Here is a 16,740-nt window from a genome sequence, read left to right as displayed (position 1 = left end):
GTCAGTTTGAATGCCAGTTTTGACCGCCGACGATAATTCCTGGTTCACACGTGCGAAATCGCTTCACCCCGGTTCGCTTATAGCCAAGGCTTAACGTCGTTTCAAATTATGACCAGAATTTTGAAAATACTAAAATGTATCCCAAAAAAATTAGTTAATCATGTTTACTAGACATACAGTAATATTATTTGACATTATTTAGAATTTTATTCCCATTATTTTTTAAATACGAGCAAATTTACTTGCCCGCCTTGTTGTTTTGAAAGCGATCCTAAGCGAACCGACTTGGACGAGTTGTTTCCCGAACCAAACCAACACGAAGCGATTTCCCACGTTGGTTTCGAAAACTAGTTATCTAAAACGAAGCGATTTTAGGGGTTATTGTGAACCTGGCTAAAAGGTCCCGAGTGTCCCTTTGGCCAAGAGAACGATGCTCTTTTTGATAAGCGGATTGATTTCCTCAGAGCCCCACTAGAGGGAGCTGGCTAGCGGGGTTGGGGTCGAGAAACACAGATCCGTCCATTCGGAGCTACGCTATTTACTCGATAGGCCGGCCATTCCGACAAACGACATCAGAGAGATTTCACCGATGGGAATTCAAATTTTAAATTGAGAGATACAATAGAATGCAATCGAAATTTCTTTCCGTACGACCATAATCATTAGGAACGGGACAAAATACGCAACTCACGCGGGTAAACTTCTACCCTCGTGTCCCATTTTAATTTGTAAATTAGATTCTTAAATTGAAGGTCCGTATTTTTATGACTAACAAGATGTAGTTCAATTTTGGTAAAGAAAAAAGGGGAAACATTGTACTTTATTTGGACCAATTTTGCTAATGGTTAAAGACAAAACTTTAAACAATATTTACGTCATATTTAAGTAATCAGCTAGGCTAATACCCTTGGCACCACGTAAGGCCCAAGTCATCTAGCGACTTTTAATGCCTTTAATTCAGGTGGTCGGGTTACAATTCGTAGGAGGGTGGTGGCAAGCCCTTCGTGCCACGCGAGCCAACAGCTCCCTACACTCACTATTATGGAAAGGGGAAACCGAAGAACTCGGGTGAAAATCCCATTAACCGGTCGGTAGAGAGCTTGCAAACTATAGTTATCTTACATTCTATTCTTTCGAGACGAAATTAGGCTTCCTACTAGGTATTTCCGTTGAGTTATTATAGGAAAGGTCGGCTCTATTAGCTTTAATTGTAGATCTCAATCTCATTCCATATCGAAGGATTTTATTCGTATAAATCGAACTAAGTTAAAAGATAACCGAACAAATTTCATAACCTTGTAAATTTAATGAAACTGCTTATGGTGGAATTTTTCTACTTTTAGATTTACCTTGAATTCCTAAGATTTACCCTTTTTCTAAATCTGAATCGATTATATGATATTTAATAACTCGTTGACTGGAAATAATGATATTTCAGTTTTTATAGAAATGGTTTAAACTAATTTTTATACAGATTCTGCTTTTTAAATAAATACTATCACAATAAATGAGATTCTTATAATAACAATAAAAAAAATTTGAAATTCCATTTCAAGAAAATTATATATGATCAGAAGTATATAACATATCCCTTAGGAGAGTATAGAGTAATGGCAGTGCTACGTCACACGACGTCACCCATGCTTTTTCCTACTCATAAAAAATTCGCGCCCACAATGGCGGCCATGGTCAAAGCTACAGAGTGCTAGTACTCTATATTATAAATTTTTTTTATTATAAATTTTTTTATTATACATTTTTTTATTATACATTTTTGTTTATACTGACTGTCTTTACTTTTAACAAAAAATAAGGCTATTCTGAGTTTTTACAATTGGTAAATGTTACTTATAAACATATTGTAAATGTCTTATATTACCATAAGAAAAGGTCTAGGCCAAATTTTTGTCGATCACATACCCGTTATTAAGAGGTAGGTATTCAAAATATGCACCTCGTAGTGGCTAGGTCCTCAAATATGCATTTCTGAAATAAATTTCGCGAAATGCATGATGAATGCGCGCAAGTCGTGCGCGATCGTTTTTAAACTTAGAACCACGCGGGATAAATCTCCGCCGCGCGCCCTTAGCTTTAATACTTAAAATTAACTCTTTGCAAAATGATTCATCAGAACCTAAAACTGGCTTTTAGAAATAATTAAGAGAACTTATTTCTAAAGATATTTATTTTTCAAATTTGAGATTTCGCTCGGCGTTTTGTGTGGCAATTATCAACCCGAGCGTGGCGGCTCTACCAAGTAAGATACTATTTTAGATGAAGAAATTTTGCAAAAGAAGATGTCGCTACTGCCCTATCGTCGTACGTTCATTTTCTTCTCGCATGGACAATACCGTAAACATGGGGCTTTATAGACCTTTACTTATGGGTACTTTTGATAGGCTTATGATATTACGTCTAACAAATAGATAATAAAAATCTGACACTAAAGTAAATGATTATTTAAAGTAAGCCACCTTCTGGTTTTTGTGAGAATCCGATTTTTTAGCGAAGAATAGTGACCGAGATTAAGTTGGCCGACAACGCGTCGCCCTTAAAACAAAACCACGTATCTTTTCGGTGGCCTTATTGAGAAAAATTGATTTTTTAATTTTGCAGGGACTTGTGAAATCGCGTTTTAGGTTTTTACACGCGAGTTAATTTTATAGTTAAATAATTTCGTTTCGATATACCACTCTTTATGATGATTTTAATTTTAAAATATTTTGCTAAAGGGGAATTTTTAGAGATACGTGGTTTTGCGTCATGAAGTGAGATAGGAGCTGAAAATCGAGGGGTAAGTCACTCTCGGATGACCTGTACACCGAGTTCGCGTACTTAGTACTGTTAAAGGTACGGATTTTAAAGAGTTCACGAACTCTTATTAGCACAGTCAGAGGTACGACAGTGTACACCGAGTTCGCGGAGTGACCAACCCCTCGCTGAAAATAAGCGAGATACGTGCTTTTTGCGCGAAATAAGTTGTGAATATCAAAGATACGTTTAAATGTTTTCTCGATTTAAAGAAATAAATCCAATTGCAACCTATTAATGTTTTTAATGATACATACGTAAATTGGGGTGTGGAATCTAAATATGTCAATTTTGCCAAAACCACGTATCTCAAGTTACGTGGTTTTGTTTTAACGGCGACGAACGCGGAACGAAAGTGACGTTGAATCAATATTTGCGGGAAACTTTACAAAAGGAAAGAAAACGCATATCGAATAGCTAAATCTTTGAGAAAAGGCGGTTTGGGAGCACGGCCTTCGAGGAGATAGACGCATTGAGGGCAGGGTGGGAGTTAAGACTGCCAAAAAGCGGATAAAGAATCCTATTTTACGTGGTCAAAGTCGTTCATGCTTGACCAATAGTGGACCAGACGTGCCGCGCAATTCGAGCGGATCAACTGAGGCTGTTTTTTTTGCTTCTACAAAAGATCTCCTTTTTTCGGAATTGCCCCGTTTCCCAAATGGCCAACTTCTCTTTCAATACAGAAAATACGTTTTTCTTTCGCTGATGGGATAGAAATAAGGTAGAGGCCATTTAAATTAAATTGGTTAGTAATTTAATGATTTGTAATTTGATTAAATTTTATACGCGCTTGGAAAAGACTTACGATTGGTCAGCGTAATAATAATAACAATCAACTAGGCCAATATCCAGGCCCGGACTGGCTAGTAGCCGCGGGGGAGTAGGAACTGGGAGGGGCAGGGGGGGGGGAGGGGGCAATGCCCCTCCCTAGAATTTTGCTGGGAGGGGCAACTAATGTTATTGCCCCCTCCAACATTTTGGTCAGTTGAAATCTTCAAAAGGCTCAAATTTTCATTTTAAAACCATATAAAGCTTATAGAACCTCAACTGTGAGTAAATTTCAGTTTTTCCCGCCAATTTACATAGTGGTAAAAAGTACACACGCATTCGGAGAAGCTACACTCCATTAAAAATTCAAAACCATTCTCCAGACCCCTTTTCGTTTCTCTTTGCCCCCTCCAACTTCTAGAACGTTCCTACGCCCCTGAGTAGCCGAGGGCCCCCGGCTCAAGGGGGGCCCAAATTGCTTATTATAAATTTTTCTAAAGGTCCATTCGACGCATTTGAAGTTACAAATTAATGTGCAACTAGAATCTAGTACACTTTAAACGTTATTTGTTGTGCTATAAATAACCCATTTAGATTTTTATTCCATACCCCCACACCACCAGGTAAGGGGGGCAGGGGGCCCCTCTTCAGTCTCTAGCCGAGGGCCCCAAAGGAGCCAGTCCGGGCCTGCCAATACCCTTGGCACCAGCGTCGGAAAAAACTGGCTTTTTTTTAAATAAAAAAATCCAGTATGGTTAAAATCAGTTACAACCACTAATAAAAGAAATGCTCAAATTACTTATATCTAGCCCTCGTTACTTCGAAAATGCTCAAATTTACCGATTTGGAAATTACGTTTTTGCTCGTGACAGTATCATGAGGTATAGCAGGCTTATTTACCCGCTTTTATACCCTAACATGGCGCCGTATCTTCACGTGCAAAATTAATTTTAAGATGCACCAATTGCTTATATCTAGCCCTCATTACTTCGTAAAACGACGTAGCAGATGACAAAAAGTTAAGGTTAAGTTTTAGTTTCGTTTTGAAATAAAAAATGCTGAATATTATATTCTGCATTTTTTATTTGAAATAAATGATATTTAAAATTTTCTAATATAATTCATTTCTCAATATTTTTTAATTAACAAAAAGTGGTTTAAACCAAGGATTTTTTCGGTGGTTTAAGCCAGTCTGGCAGCCTCTTGCGACTTTTATTGCATTAAATTCAGGTGGTCGGGTTACAATGTGTAGGAGGGTGGTGGCAAGCCCGTCATTTCAACAGCTTCCTACACTCACTATTACAAGTTTTTATGGAAAGGGGAAACCGAAGAAATCGGGTGAAAATCCCTTTAACCAGTGGGGAGAGAACTAGCAAACTCTACGTGGAAGGAGTGGTTCCGAGTTTTTCACCTAGTGCCCCAAACTGCAAACGAACCCGGCTCCTCTTGCTGCGAGGCGAAAGTGCTAACCACTCCGCCACCTTTTTCGTAAGCTACTTTTAAATTAAGTCTTGGTCATCGGAAATGCTTGCCACCCGGCCACCTGAATCAATGGCTTTAAAAGTCGCTTGATGACTTAGGCCTAAGGTGGTGCCTTGGGTATTAGCCTAGCTGATTATTATATTTTCTCCAAATGGAGCATGTTTAAGTTTATTAACGCTTACCAAAATATTTCCATGATGTTTGAATTCTGGTGAGGTAATTTACAGATTTTAAAGTTTACTGGTTTCCGGAAATAGGGCTGAAAAAATCCCAAAATATGATTGACCGGATTTGCTCTCATGAGATAGGAAAGGGGAAGTGCTTTTAACAAACAAAACCTGACCGTGAAGCGCCTTTTGCCCGACTACGACGGAGTTATTTACCTAAAATGAAACGCGATATATTGGTTTTCTGCGAAAGTTTAAGATTGAATTTCAATTTTTAATTTTAAATTGAGTTAAGATCGCTAACCGAGTAATTTCTAAACACAGGCCACTAAATATTAAAAACATTTTCTCCTAATAAGTCGGAGACTCGACTTTGTCTTGTTTTCCGCGGGAAAACAATTTTTCCAATAGTAAAGTTAAAATCCTCCAGAGGCGATACCGAGCACGTATCGCGTGAAACAAGTACATTTAAATTTAATATTCTCCCACTGCGAATGAACTGAAATTTGTAATCCAAAACAAACAAATTTCGCCCATCTTGGTAGTTAATATTTATGGCCGGCTAGAAATCTAGACTAACAAGCTTTCAAATAATTTCCAATATTATTTGTCTTTTAAAAACGAAATCTTATTTATTAATTCGCATCTACGATTTATGAAAATGTATTAATTTATACTTAAGTGGAATTAGTTTGTAGAGAGGGCTGTGATGGCTTAGTTTAATTAATATTAAAACTAATAATAATAATCTGAGCAATAAAATTAATAATATCATTTTTAATATTATTAATAAAATTAATAATATTAATAATAATATTAATATTATTATTAATAATAATAATAATAATTTTGTTTTAACTGATCAATTTTTGAATGTTTTTATTATGTAAAAAAATTCTAGTTTTTAGGTAATATGTTTAGTTTTTTTTGTTGTTGTTGGGTTTTCGTTTTTTTAAGCTAAGTTATTTCAAATGTTTTTTTGTGATTTCCTAATAAACGCATACCTGCTAGTCAGGTAGGCTTAATTAAAAAAAATTATAATAATAATAATATTGATAAATATGTCAAAAATTCCATTAGTTAAAAAATATAAAGTTTTAATTTTATTTATTTTGTTTTCAAACATTATGCCTTAAGTTCTTAATATTTCGTTAAATTTAAATACGTAATATTATTCAAATTAAACTAAAGGCTTTGTCTGTATTTTAAGCCTGTATTGCTCACTGCCCTTCCCTATCACGGCTATTTAGACCAAAATCCTCTAATTAAAATTAAAAGTTGGCCACTAATTACACCCAAAAAAGTAATTAAGCGATATTCAAATGTAAGACGTGAACTTAAGGTTTAAAATTTTTGCTCCCATAAAACCGATCCTCTAAGATCGTAATCAAGTACAATAAGATTATTCAACGCTGTACAAAATTAAATCCAAAACAAATTAAATTAACTAGCCTTAAAATATAATCCACCCCCCTGATCGTTTATTCACTTTTCACCCCGGAAGTAATAATTAACACCTCCACACACTTATCAATTGAAAATCTACACGTCTAAAATGTGAAACTACGGCTCTAAAAATAAAACCCCGCCCTTAAAGCTAAAACCCCCGCCCCTAAAGCTAAAACCTCGTTCGTAGCACTAAAACCCCGCCCTTAATACTAAAACCCCCGCCTTTAAAGCTAAAACCACGCCCATAACACTAAAACCCCGCTCCTTAAGCTAAAAACATGCCCCATAAAGCTAAAACTTCGCCCCTAAAGTAAAACCAGATCTCTAAAAACCTTCAAAAATAACTCTCACGAAATATTTTGATCAAAAACAAAATATTTTAAAATCGCAATTAAAACCCACTTTCAGCGGAATTAAAAATAAAAATAATTAAAATACTAATAATAAAAGAAATTTAAACCCGCGCCTAATGTTTGCAGGTGTAAACAGTAGGCGTATGAACGACGGGGCGAGTGAAGAGACGCTGCGAAAAATCATCCAACTAATCAGTTGGGGCGGAGCCGGCATGGAAGTCCCGCCCCCGACGCACCTCATTGGACAGTCGCGGGGGAAAACCCGAGAAAACGCCCTGAAACGAGCCCGCTACAACTCCATGATTGGCTCCGAATTCTTAGGGAAGCGATCTTCGGAGGAACCCATCGAAAACAGCAACGAAGACCTGGACACCGTCAAACGCATGGGCTCCGAGTTCTTGGGCAAAAGATTCGGCTCCGAGTTTTTGGGAAAGAGGATGGGCTCCGAATTTCTGGGGAAAAAACGCATGGGCTCCGAATTTCTGGGCAAACGCATGGGCTCCGAATTTCTGGGCAAGAGGTCCGCCTATTCTCAAGACGGAGAAGCTAAAATCGACGACGAAGCGATGGGCGTGGTCGTTCTGTCCCCCCAAAAGCGCGAAGCCCCAGCCTTCGGGGAGGAGCAGCCGGCCAAGAGGGTAGGCTCCGAATTTCTGGGTAGAAAAAGAAGATAAATTCAAACGCGATTAAATATATTTAAAACATATATTGTACAAAGTGTTTCGTTGATTACTAAATAATATTTATTTAAAAATAATGTTAATTATAAAATGGCGGTTGACCTTCCTAAATGGTTCCATTTCATTTAAAAATTAATTACGTTTGAACGGGTCTTAAAAAAAGAACATTATTTAAATTATAATGGCAATAAACTAGAGGTATACGCCCTAAAATTAAGATTTGTTCGTTTAAATTTAATCATTGAAATACAATAATAAAAATAAATCACTATGGAAACGGAGAAATAAAGGATTATTAAATGATATTAATAAAAAGGAGGTTTTTAAAATAAACTATTTGTTAATTTATCGGTTCTTTTTAGATTTTAAATAGAAATGTGTAAATGTTAAATATTTGTGACGTGTAAATATTTCTCTAAACGCTCATTGGACAACTGAAGAAGAACTAATTCGTGATTGGATATAAAAGGATAACTGCTAAAACTATCGTTATAAAGTGAGTGCAAAAGCTAACTATAACTACGTTAACATTCCATCTAGGTTTAAATAACTTCAATTGTTCGTTTAAGTCCAATTTTGCGCAATTATGCTTCTAATATAAAATTTTGAAATTTTCAATTAATGGATCAAATTGACGCCTTAATCTACTTGAAATAATTAAACAAAAATAGGTTTTTCCTGTTACTATTTATCATCGGTGTTTACTCCAAATTACCAAGCCCATATTGACTTTAGAGGTGATACCATTTTGCAATTAACGAGCTCAATTATAAATGTTTTTCCCTAGATATAGTCACTCCCATTAGTAAGCCCCAACCATGACTAAGGCGAACATAAGTCCCGCCCATGACTAAGGCGCCCAATAGTAAGCCCCGCCCATGACTAAGGCGTCCATAAGTAAGCCCCGCCCATTTCTAAGGTGCCCATAAGTAAGTCCCGTCCATGACTAAGGCGACCAATAGTAAGCCCCGCCCATGACTAAGGCGTCCATAAGTAAGCCCCGCCCATTTCTAAGGTGCCCATAAGTAAGCCCCGCCAATGACTAAGGCGAACATAAGTAAGTCCCGCCCATGACTAAGGTGCCCTTAAGTAAGCCCCGCCCATGACTAAGGTGCCCAATAGTAAGCCCCACCCATGACTAAGGTGCCCTTAAGTAAGCCCCGCCCATGACTAAGGTGCCCAATAGTAAGCCCCACCCATGACTAAGGTGCCCTTAAGTAAGCCCCGCCCATGACTAAGGCGCCAACTATATCCAATAATTGTAAAAATCATAATTAATAAAACTAATCTTTAATTTTACTTCTTATAATTACAATGATTTCAAGTTCTGAATGGAGAGACCGATGGACAAGCCGAGTCTATGTTGCGACCGGACCAGACCTTTGACCTTCACGAACTGTCGGGACACCCTCTGGTGGTGGACCACGAAACTAACAAGCGTTACTCGGAGTTCTTGGGGGGCCCTGGGAAGAAGAGGTACTCGGAATTCCTCGGGGGTCCTGGGAAACGATACTCCGAATTTTTGGGAGGTCCTGGCAAACGGCAACTCTACGATTTCTACCGGGACAGTGACGGGACAGTCCTGGTCAAGCCGGTCACTTCCTCGCAAGAGTACAGGGCGGCTACCAAGCGACTGTCCGAATACTTAACCAAAGGGAACGCCAACGGTTACAGACTCAGGCTAAAATACAGCCAGCCTGAAGGTTCGGAGTTTTTGGGTGGACCCGGCAGAAAATGATGAGTTGACTAATTTGAAATCTAAACTTTAAAGATTATTATTTCAACCAAAAAAATGTTAACACTATGAAATTTTAATAAAATTAGTTTATTATTATGGGATGAACCGAACTACATCACGGTATGGAAACTACTATCAATTCTCCTAATAAAATCAAAATAAATTTACTCATTTAATTTACCAGAGAACCGATATGGTATAATTCAATTAATTTGTATCAAGAATGTTAATTACCTATTTAATTAAAATTAAGTATTAGATTAATATTGAATAGGGTGGTTTCGAATAAACACGATGCCTCTGATGATACTCGATTGTAACAAATTGGGTTTAGATTGGAAAATAAAAAACCTTACGTAAAAAGAAGTGTTCGTTATTTATACTAAGCTTAAACAGAAGTTCCTAATACAGTATTAATCTAATGAGACATATATTATTTAAAGCAATGAAATGGTCATCACAGCATGGCACCTTCATGCAAATTAAATGACCATCAATGACTAGCAGATTTTTTGATATATAGTTATTGTATAGGTGCAAAATGATCATCAATGACTAGAAGATTGGTTGATATATAGTTAATGAAGGTGCAAATGACCATCAGTGACTAGCAGATTGGTTGATATATAGTTAATGATGGTGCAAATGACCATCAGTGACTAGCAGATTGGTTGATATATAGTTCATGAAGGTGCAAATGACCATCAATGACTAGCAGATTGGTTGATATATAGTTAATGCATGTGCAAATGACCATCAGTGACTAGCAGATTGGTTGATATATAGTTCGTGAAGGTGAAAATGACCATCAATGACTAGCAGATTAGTTGATATATAGTTCATACAGGTGCAAATGATCATCAATGACTAGCAGATTGGTTGATATATAGTTCATACAGGTGCAAATGACCATCAATGACTAGCATGCAGCTTGGTTGAGATATAATTCATGCAGGTGTAAATGACCATCAATGACTAGCAGCTTGGTTGATATATAGTTCATGCAGGTGCAAATGATATATATGAAATGAAACTGGACCTCAATGGTTAGTATATTCGTTCACTAATAAATCAAGGTAATGAAACAAGACATCAATGGCTAATATCTTAGTTCATTTATAAATCACGGTAATGAAACTGGACATCAATGGTTAGTATCTTAGTTCATTTATAAATCATCGTAATGAAACTGGACATCAATGGCTATTATCTTAGTTCATTTATAAATCATGGTAATGAAACTGGACATCAATGGCTAGTATCTTAATTCATTTATAAATTAAGTTAGTGAAACTGGACATCAATGGCTAGTATCTTAGTTCATTTATAAATCCTGGTAATGAAACTGGACATCAATGGCTAGTATCTTAGTTCATTTATAAATCCTGGTAATGAAACTGGACATCAATGACTAGTATCTTAGTTCATTTATAAATCATGGTAATTAAACTGGACATCAATGGCTAGTATCTAAGTTCATTTATAAATCATGGTAATGTAACTGGACTTCAATGACTAGTATCTAAGTTAATTTATAAATCATGATAATGAAACTGGACATCAAAGGCTAGTATCTTAGCTCATTTATAAATCATGATAATGAAACTGGACATCAATGGCTAGTATCTTAGTTCATTTATAAATCATGATAATGAAACTGGACATCAATGGCTAGTATCTTAGTTCATTTATAAATCATGATAATGAAACTGGGCATCAATGGCTAGTATCTTAGTTCATTTAAAAATCATGGTAATGAAACTGGACATCAACGGCTAGTATCTTAGTTCATTTAAAAATCATGGTAATGAATCTGGACATCAACGGCTAGCATCTTAGTTCATTTATAAATTAAGTTAGTGAAACTGGACATCAATGGCTAGTATCTTAGTTCATTTATAAATCCTGGTAATGAAACAGGACATCTGCGGCTAGTATCTTAGTTAATTTATAAATCATGATAATGAAACTGGACATCAATGGCTAGTATCTTAGTTCATTTATAAATCATGGTAATGAAACTGGACATCAATGGCTAGTATCTTAGTTCATTTATAAATTAAGTTAGTGAAACTGGACATCAATGGCTAATATCTTAGTTCATTTATAACTCCTGGTAATGAATCTGGACATCTGCGGCTAGTATCTTAGTTAATTTATAAATCATGATAATGAAACTAGACATCAATGGCTAGTATCTTAGTTCATTTATAAATCATGATAATGAAACTGGACATCAATGGCTAGTATCTTAGTTCATTTATAAATCCTGGTAATGAAACTGGACATCAACGGCTATTATCTTAGTTCATTTATAAATTAAGTTAGTGAAACTGGACATCAATGGCTAGTATCTTAGTTCATTTATAAATCATGGTAATGAAACTGGACATCAATGGCTAGTATCTTAGTTCATTTATAAATCATGGTAATGAATCTGGACATCAACGGCTAGTATCTTAGTTCATTTATAAATCATGATAATGAAACTGGACATCAATGGCTAGTATCTTAGTTCATTTATATATCATGGTAATGAATCTGGACATCAACGGCTAGTATCTTAGTTCATTTATAAATTAAGTTAGTGAAACTGGACATCAATGGCTAGTATCTTAGTTCATTTATAAATCCTGGTAATGAAACTGGACATCAACGGCTATTATCTTAGTTCATTTATAAATTAAGTTAGTGAAACTGGACATCAATGGCTAGTATCTTAGTTCATTTATAAATCATGGTAATGAAACTGGACATCAATGGCTAGTATCTTAGTTCATTTATAAATCATGGTAATGAATATGGACATCAACGGCTAGTATCTTAGTTCATTTATAAATCATGATAATGAAACTGGGCATCAATGGCTAGTATCTTAGTTCATTTATAAATCATGTTAGTGAAACTGGACATCAATGGCTAGTATCTTAGTTCATTTATAAATCATGGTAATGACACTGGACATCAACGGCTAGTATCTTACTTCATTTATAAATTATGTTAGTGAAACTGGACATCAACGGCTAGTATCTTAGTTCATTTATAAATCATGATAATGAAACTGGGCATCAATGGCTAGTATCTTAGTTCATTTATAAATCATGTTAGTGAAACTGGACATCAATGGCTAGTATCTTAGTTCATTTATAAATCATTGTAATGACACTGGACATCAACGGCTAGTATCTTACTTCATTTATAAATTATGTTAGTGAAACTGGACATCAATGGCTAGTATCTTAGTTAATCTATAAATCATGATAATGAAACTAGACATCAATGGCTAGTATCTTAGTTCATTTATAAATCATGATAATGAAACTGGACATCAATGGCTAGTATCTTAGTTCATTTATAAATCCTGGTAATGAAACTGGACATCAACGGCTATTATCTTAGTCCATTTATAAATTAAGTTAGTGAAACTGGACATCAATGGCTAGTATCTTAGTTCATTTATAAATCATGGTAATGAAACTGGACATCAATGGCTAGTATCTTAGTTCATTTATAAATCATGGTAATGAATCTGGACATCAACGGCTAGTATCTTAGTTCATTTATAAATTAAGTTAGTGAAACTGGACATCAATGGCTAGTATCTTAGTTCATTTATATATCATGGTAATGAATCTGGACATCAACGGCTAGTATCTTAGTTCATTTATAAATTAAGTTAGTGAAACTGGACATCAATGGCTAGTATCTTAGTTCATTTATAAATCCTGGTAATGAAACTGGACATCAACGGCTATTATCTTAGTTCATTTATAAATTAAGTTAGTGAAACTGGACATCAATGGCTAGTATCTTAGTTCATTTATAAATCATGGTAATGAAACTGGACATCAATGGCTAGTATCTTAGTTCATTTATAAATCATGGTAATGAATCTGGACATCAACGGCTAGTATCTTAGTTCATTTATAAATTAAGTTAGTGAAACTGGACATCAATGGCTAGTATCTTAGTTCATTTATAAATCCTGGTAATGAAACTACACATCAACGGCTATTATCTTAGTTCATTTATAAATTAAGTTAGTGAAACTGGACATCAATGGCTAGTATCTTAGTTCATTTATAAATCATGGTAATGAAACTGGACATCTGCGGCTAGTATCTTAGTTCATTTATAAATCATGATAATGAAACTGGACATCAATGGCTAGTATCTTAGTTCATTTATAAATCATGGTAATGAATATGGACATCAACGGCTAGTATCTTAGTTCATTTATAAATCATGATAATGAAACTGGGCATCAATGGCTAGTATCTTAGTTCATTTATAAATCATGTTAGTGAAACTGGACATCAATGGCTAGTATCTTAGTTCATTTATAAATCATGGTAATGACACTGGACATCAACGGCTAGTATCTTACTTCATTTATAAATTATGTTAGTGAAACTGGACATCAACGGCTAGTATCTTAGTTCATTTATAAATCATGATAATGAAACTGGGCATCAATGGCTAGTATCTTAGTTCATTTATAAATCATGTTAGTGAAACTGGACATCAATGGCTAGTATCTTAGTTCATTTATAAATCATGGTAATGACACTGGACATCAACGGCTAGTATCTTACTTCATTTATAAATTATGTTAGTGAAACTGGACATCAATGGCTAGTATCTTAGTTAATCTATAAATCATGATAATAAAACTGGACATCAACGGCTAGTATCTTAGTTCATTTATAAATCATGTTAGTGAAACTGGACATCAATGGCTAGTATCTTAGTTCATTTATAAATTATGTTAGTGAAACTGGACATCAATGGCTAGTATCTTAGTTAATCTATAAATCATGATAATAAAACTGGACATCAACGGCTAGTATCTTACTTCATTTATAAATTATGTTAGTGAAACTGGACATCAATGGCTAGTATCTTAGTTAATCTATAAATCATGATAATAAACTGGACATCAACGGCTAGTATCTTAGTTCATTTATAAATTAAGTTAGTTAAACTGGACATCAATGGCTAGTATCTTAGTTCATTTATAAATCCTGGTAATGAAACTGGACATCAACGGCTATTATCTTAGTTCATTTATAAATTAAGTTAGTGAAACTGGACATCAATGGCTAGTATCTTAGTTCATTTATAAATTATGTTAGTGAAACTGGACATCAATGGCTAGTATCTTAGTTAATCTATAAATCATGATAATAAAACTGGACATCAACGGCTAGTATCTTACTTCATTTATAAATTATGTTAGTGAAACTGGACATCAATGGCTAGTATCTTAGTTAATCTATAAATCATGATAATAAACTGGACATCAACGGCTAGTATCTTAGTTCATTTATAAATTAAGTTAGTTAAACTGGACATCAATGGCTAGTATCTTAGTTCATTTATAAATCCTGGTAATGAAACTGGACATCAACGGCTATTATCTTAGTTCATTTATAAATTAAGTTAGTGAAACTGGACATCAATGGCTAGTATCTTAGTTCATTTAAAAAATCATGTTAGTGAAACTGGACATCAACGGCTAGCGGACTGGGTCTAATTTTTTGGGCTGCCAGAAGACAATGGCCCCAGCTTTAACAACTATAAGGCTATCATGTTTGAGGGGCCCACTCTATGGCCAGTCCGCCACTGACGGCTACTATCTTAGTTCATTTATAAATCATGTTAGTGAAACTGGACACCAATAGGTATTACACAACTGGGGAGTTTCTTCTACAACTTTTTAACCTTAGCGATTCAGGCCACGCACAAGCATTATGTGGCGTCGGGATAAATTTAAAAATGTACAAATATGTAACAATATGACAATCAATAAATTATTATTTAAAAAAAACGCGAAAGAAACATTACTTGATAAAATGTTGCTCTGACGTCACAAGAAACAGCTTTATTAGTATACTAGCTGGGTAGCCCGTCCTTCGTCCGGGCCCCAGCTAGAACTCAAATCCCGTGAAGACTGTTTCGACCGGGCCCCAGCTAGAACTCAAATACCGTGAAGACTGTTTCGACCGGGCCCCAGCTAGAACTCAAATCCCGTGAAGACTGTTTCGACCGGGCCCCAGCTAGAACTCAAATCCCGTGAAGACTGTTTTGACCGGGCCCCAGCTAGAACTTAAATCCCGTGAAGACTGTTTCGACCGGGCCCCAGCTAGAACTCAAATCCCGTGAAGACTGTTTCGACCGGGCCCCAGCTAGAACTCAAATCCCGTGAAGACTGTTTCGACCGGGCCCCAGCTAGAACTTAAATCCCGTGAAGACTGTTTCGACCGGGCCCCAGCTAGAACTCAAATCCCGTGAAGACTGTTTCGACCGGGCCCCAGCTAGAACTCAAATCCCGTGAAGACTGTTTCGACCGGGCCCCAGCTAGAACTCAAATCCCGTGAAGACTGTTTCGACCGGGCCCCAGCTAGAACTTAAATCCCGTGAAGACTGTTTCGACCGGGCCCCAGCTAGAACTCAAATCCCGTGAAGACTGTTTCGACCGGGCCCCAGCTAGAACTCAAATCCCGTGAAGACTGTTTCGACCGGGCCCCAGCTAGAACTCAAATCCCGTGAAGACTGTTTCGACCGGGCCCCAGCTAGAACTCAAATCCCGTGAAGACTGTTTCGACCGGGCCCCAGCTAGAACTCAAATCCCGTGAAGACTGTTTCGACCGGGCCCCAGCTAGAACTCAAATCCCGTGAAGACTGTTTCGACCGGGCCCCAGCTAGAACTTAAATCCCGTGAAGACTGTTTCGACCGGACCCCAGCTAGAACTCAAATCCCGTGAAGACTGTTTCGACCGGGCCCCAGCTAGAACTTAAATCCCGTGAAGACTGTTTCGACCGGGCCCCAGCTAGAACTCAAATCCCGTGAAGACTGTTTCGACCGGGCCCCAGCTAGAACTTAAATCCCGTGAAGACTGTTTCGACCGGGCCCCAGCTAGAACTCAAATCCCGTGAAGACTGTTTCGACCGGGCCCCAGCTAGAACTTAAATCCCGTGAAGACTGTTTCGACCGGGCCCCAGCTAGAACTCAAATCCCGTGAAGACTGTTTCGACCGGGCCCCAGCTAGAACTCAAATCCCGTGAAGACTGTTTCAACCGGGCCCCAGCTAGAACTCAAATCCCGTGAAGACTGTTTCGACCGGGCCCCAGCTAGAACTCAAATCCCGTGAAGACTGTTTCGACCGGGCCCCAGCTAGAACTCAAATCCCGTGAAGACTGTTTCGACCGGGCCCCAGCTAGAACTCAAATCCCGTGAAGACTGTTTCGACCGGGCCCCAGCTAGAACTCAAATCCCGTGAAGACTGTTT

General features: G+C 36.8%; 1 protein-coding gene across 3 annotated transcripts in view; it reads left to right on the top strand.

Moving 5' to 3' along the window:
- The window catches only part of LOC149966352 (uncharacterized), a 35,941-nt gene extending 26,204 nt beyond the window's left edge, over positions 1–9,737 (top strand). For 2 of the 3 annotated variants that reach the window (XM_090153254.1, XM_090153246.1), the window contains one exon: positions 7,157–8,185. In XM_090153254.1, coding sequence (XP_090009380.1) covers positions 7,157–7,704 — 548 coding nt within the window. In that variant the 3' untranslated portion in view covers positions 7,705–8,185. Of the gene's footprint in view, positions 1–7,156; positions 8,186–9,035 lie in introns of those variants that run through there. The other variant, XM_090153262.1, reaches the window with a different exon arrangement.
- The last annotated feature ends 7,003 nt before the right edge of the window (positions 9,738–16,740 follow it).

Source organism: Leiobunum rupestre, chromosome 1 (genome assembly GCF_980474605.1).
Source record: "Leiobunum rupestre chromosome 1, qqLeiRupe1.1.hap1, whole genome shotgun sequence".
NCBI classification, from domain to species: domain Eukaryota; kingdom Metazoa; phylum Arthropoda; class Arachnida; order Opiliones; family Sclerosomatidae; genus Leiobunum; species Leiobunum rupestre.
Note: the sequence above shows the minus strand (reverse complement) of the source record. Positions and strands in the feature narration are given on the sequence as shown.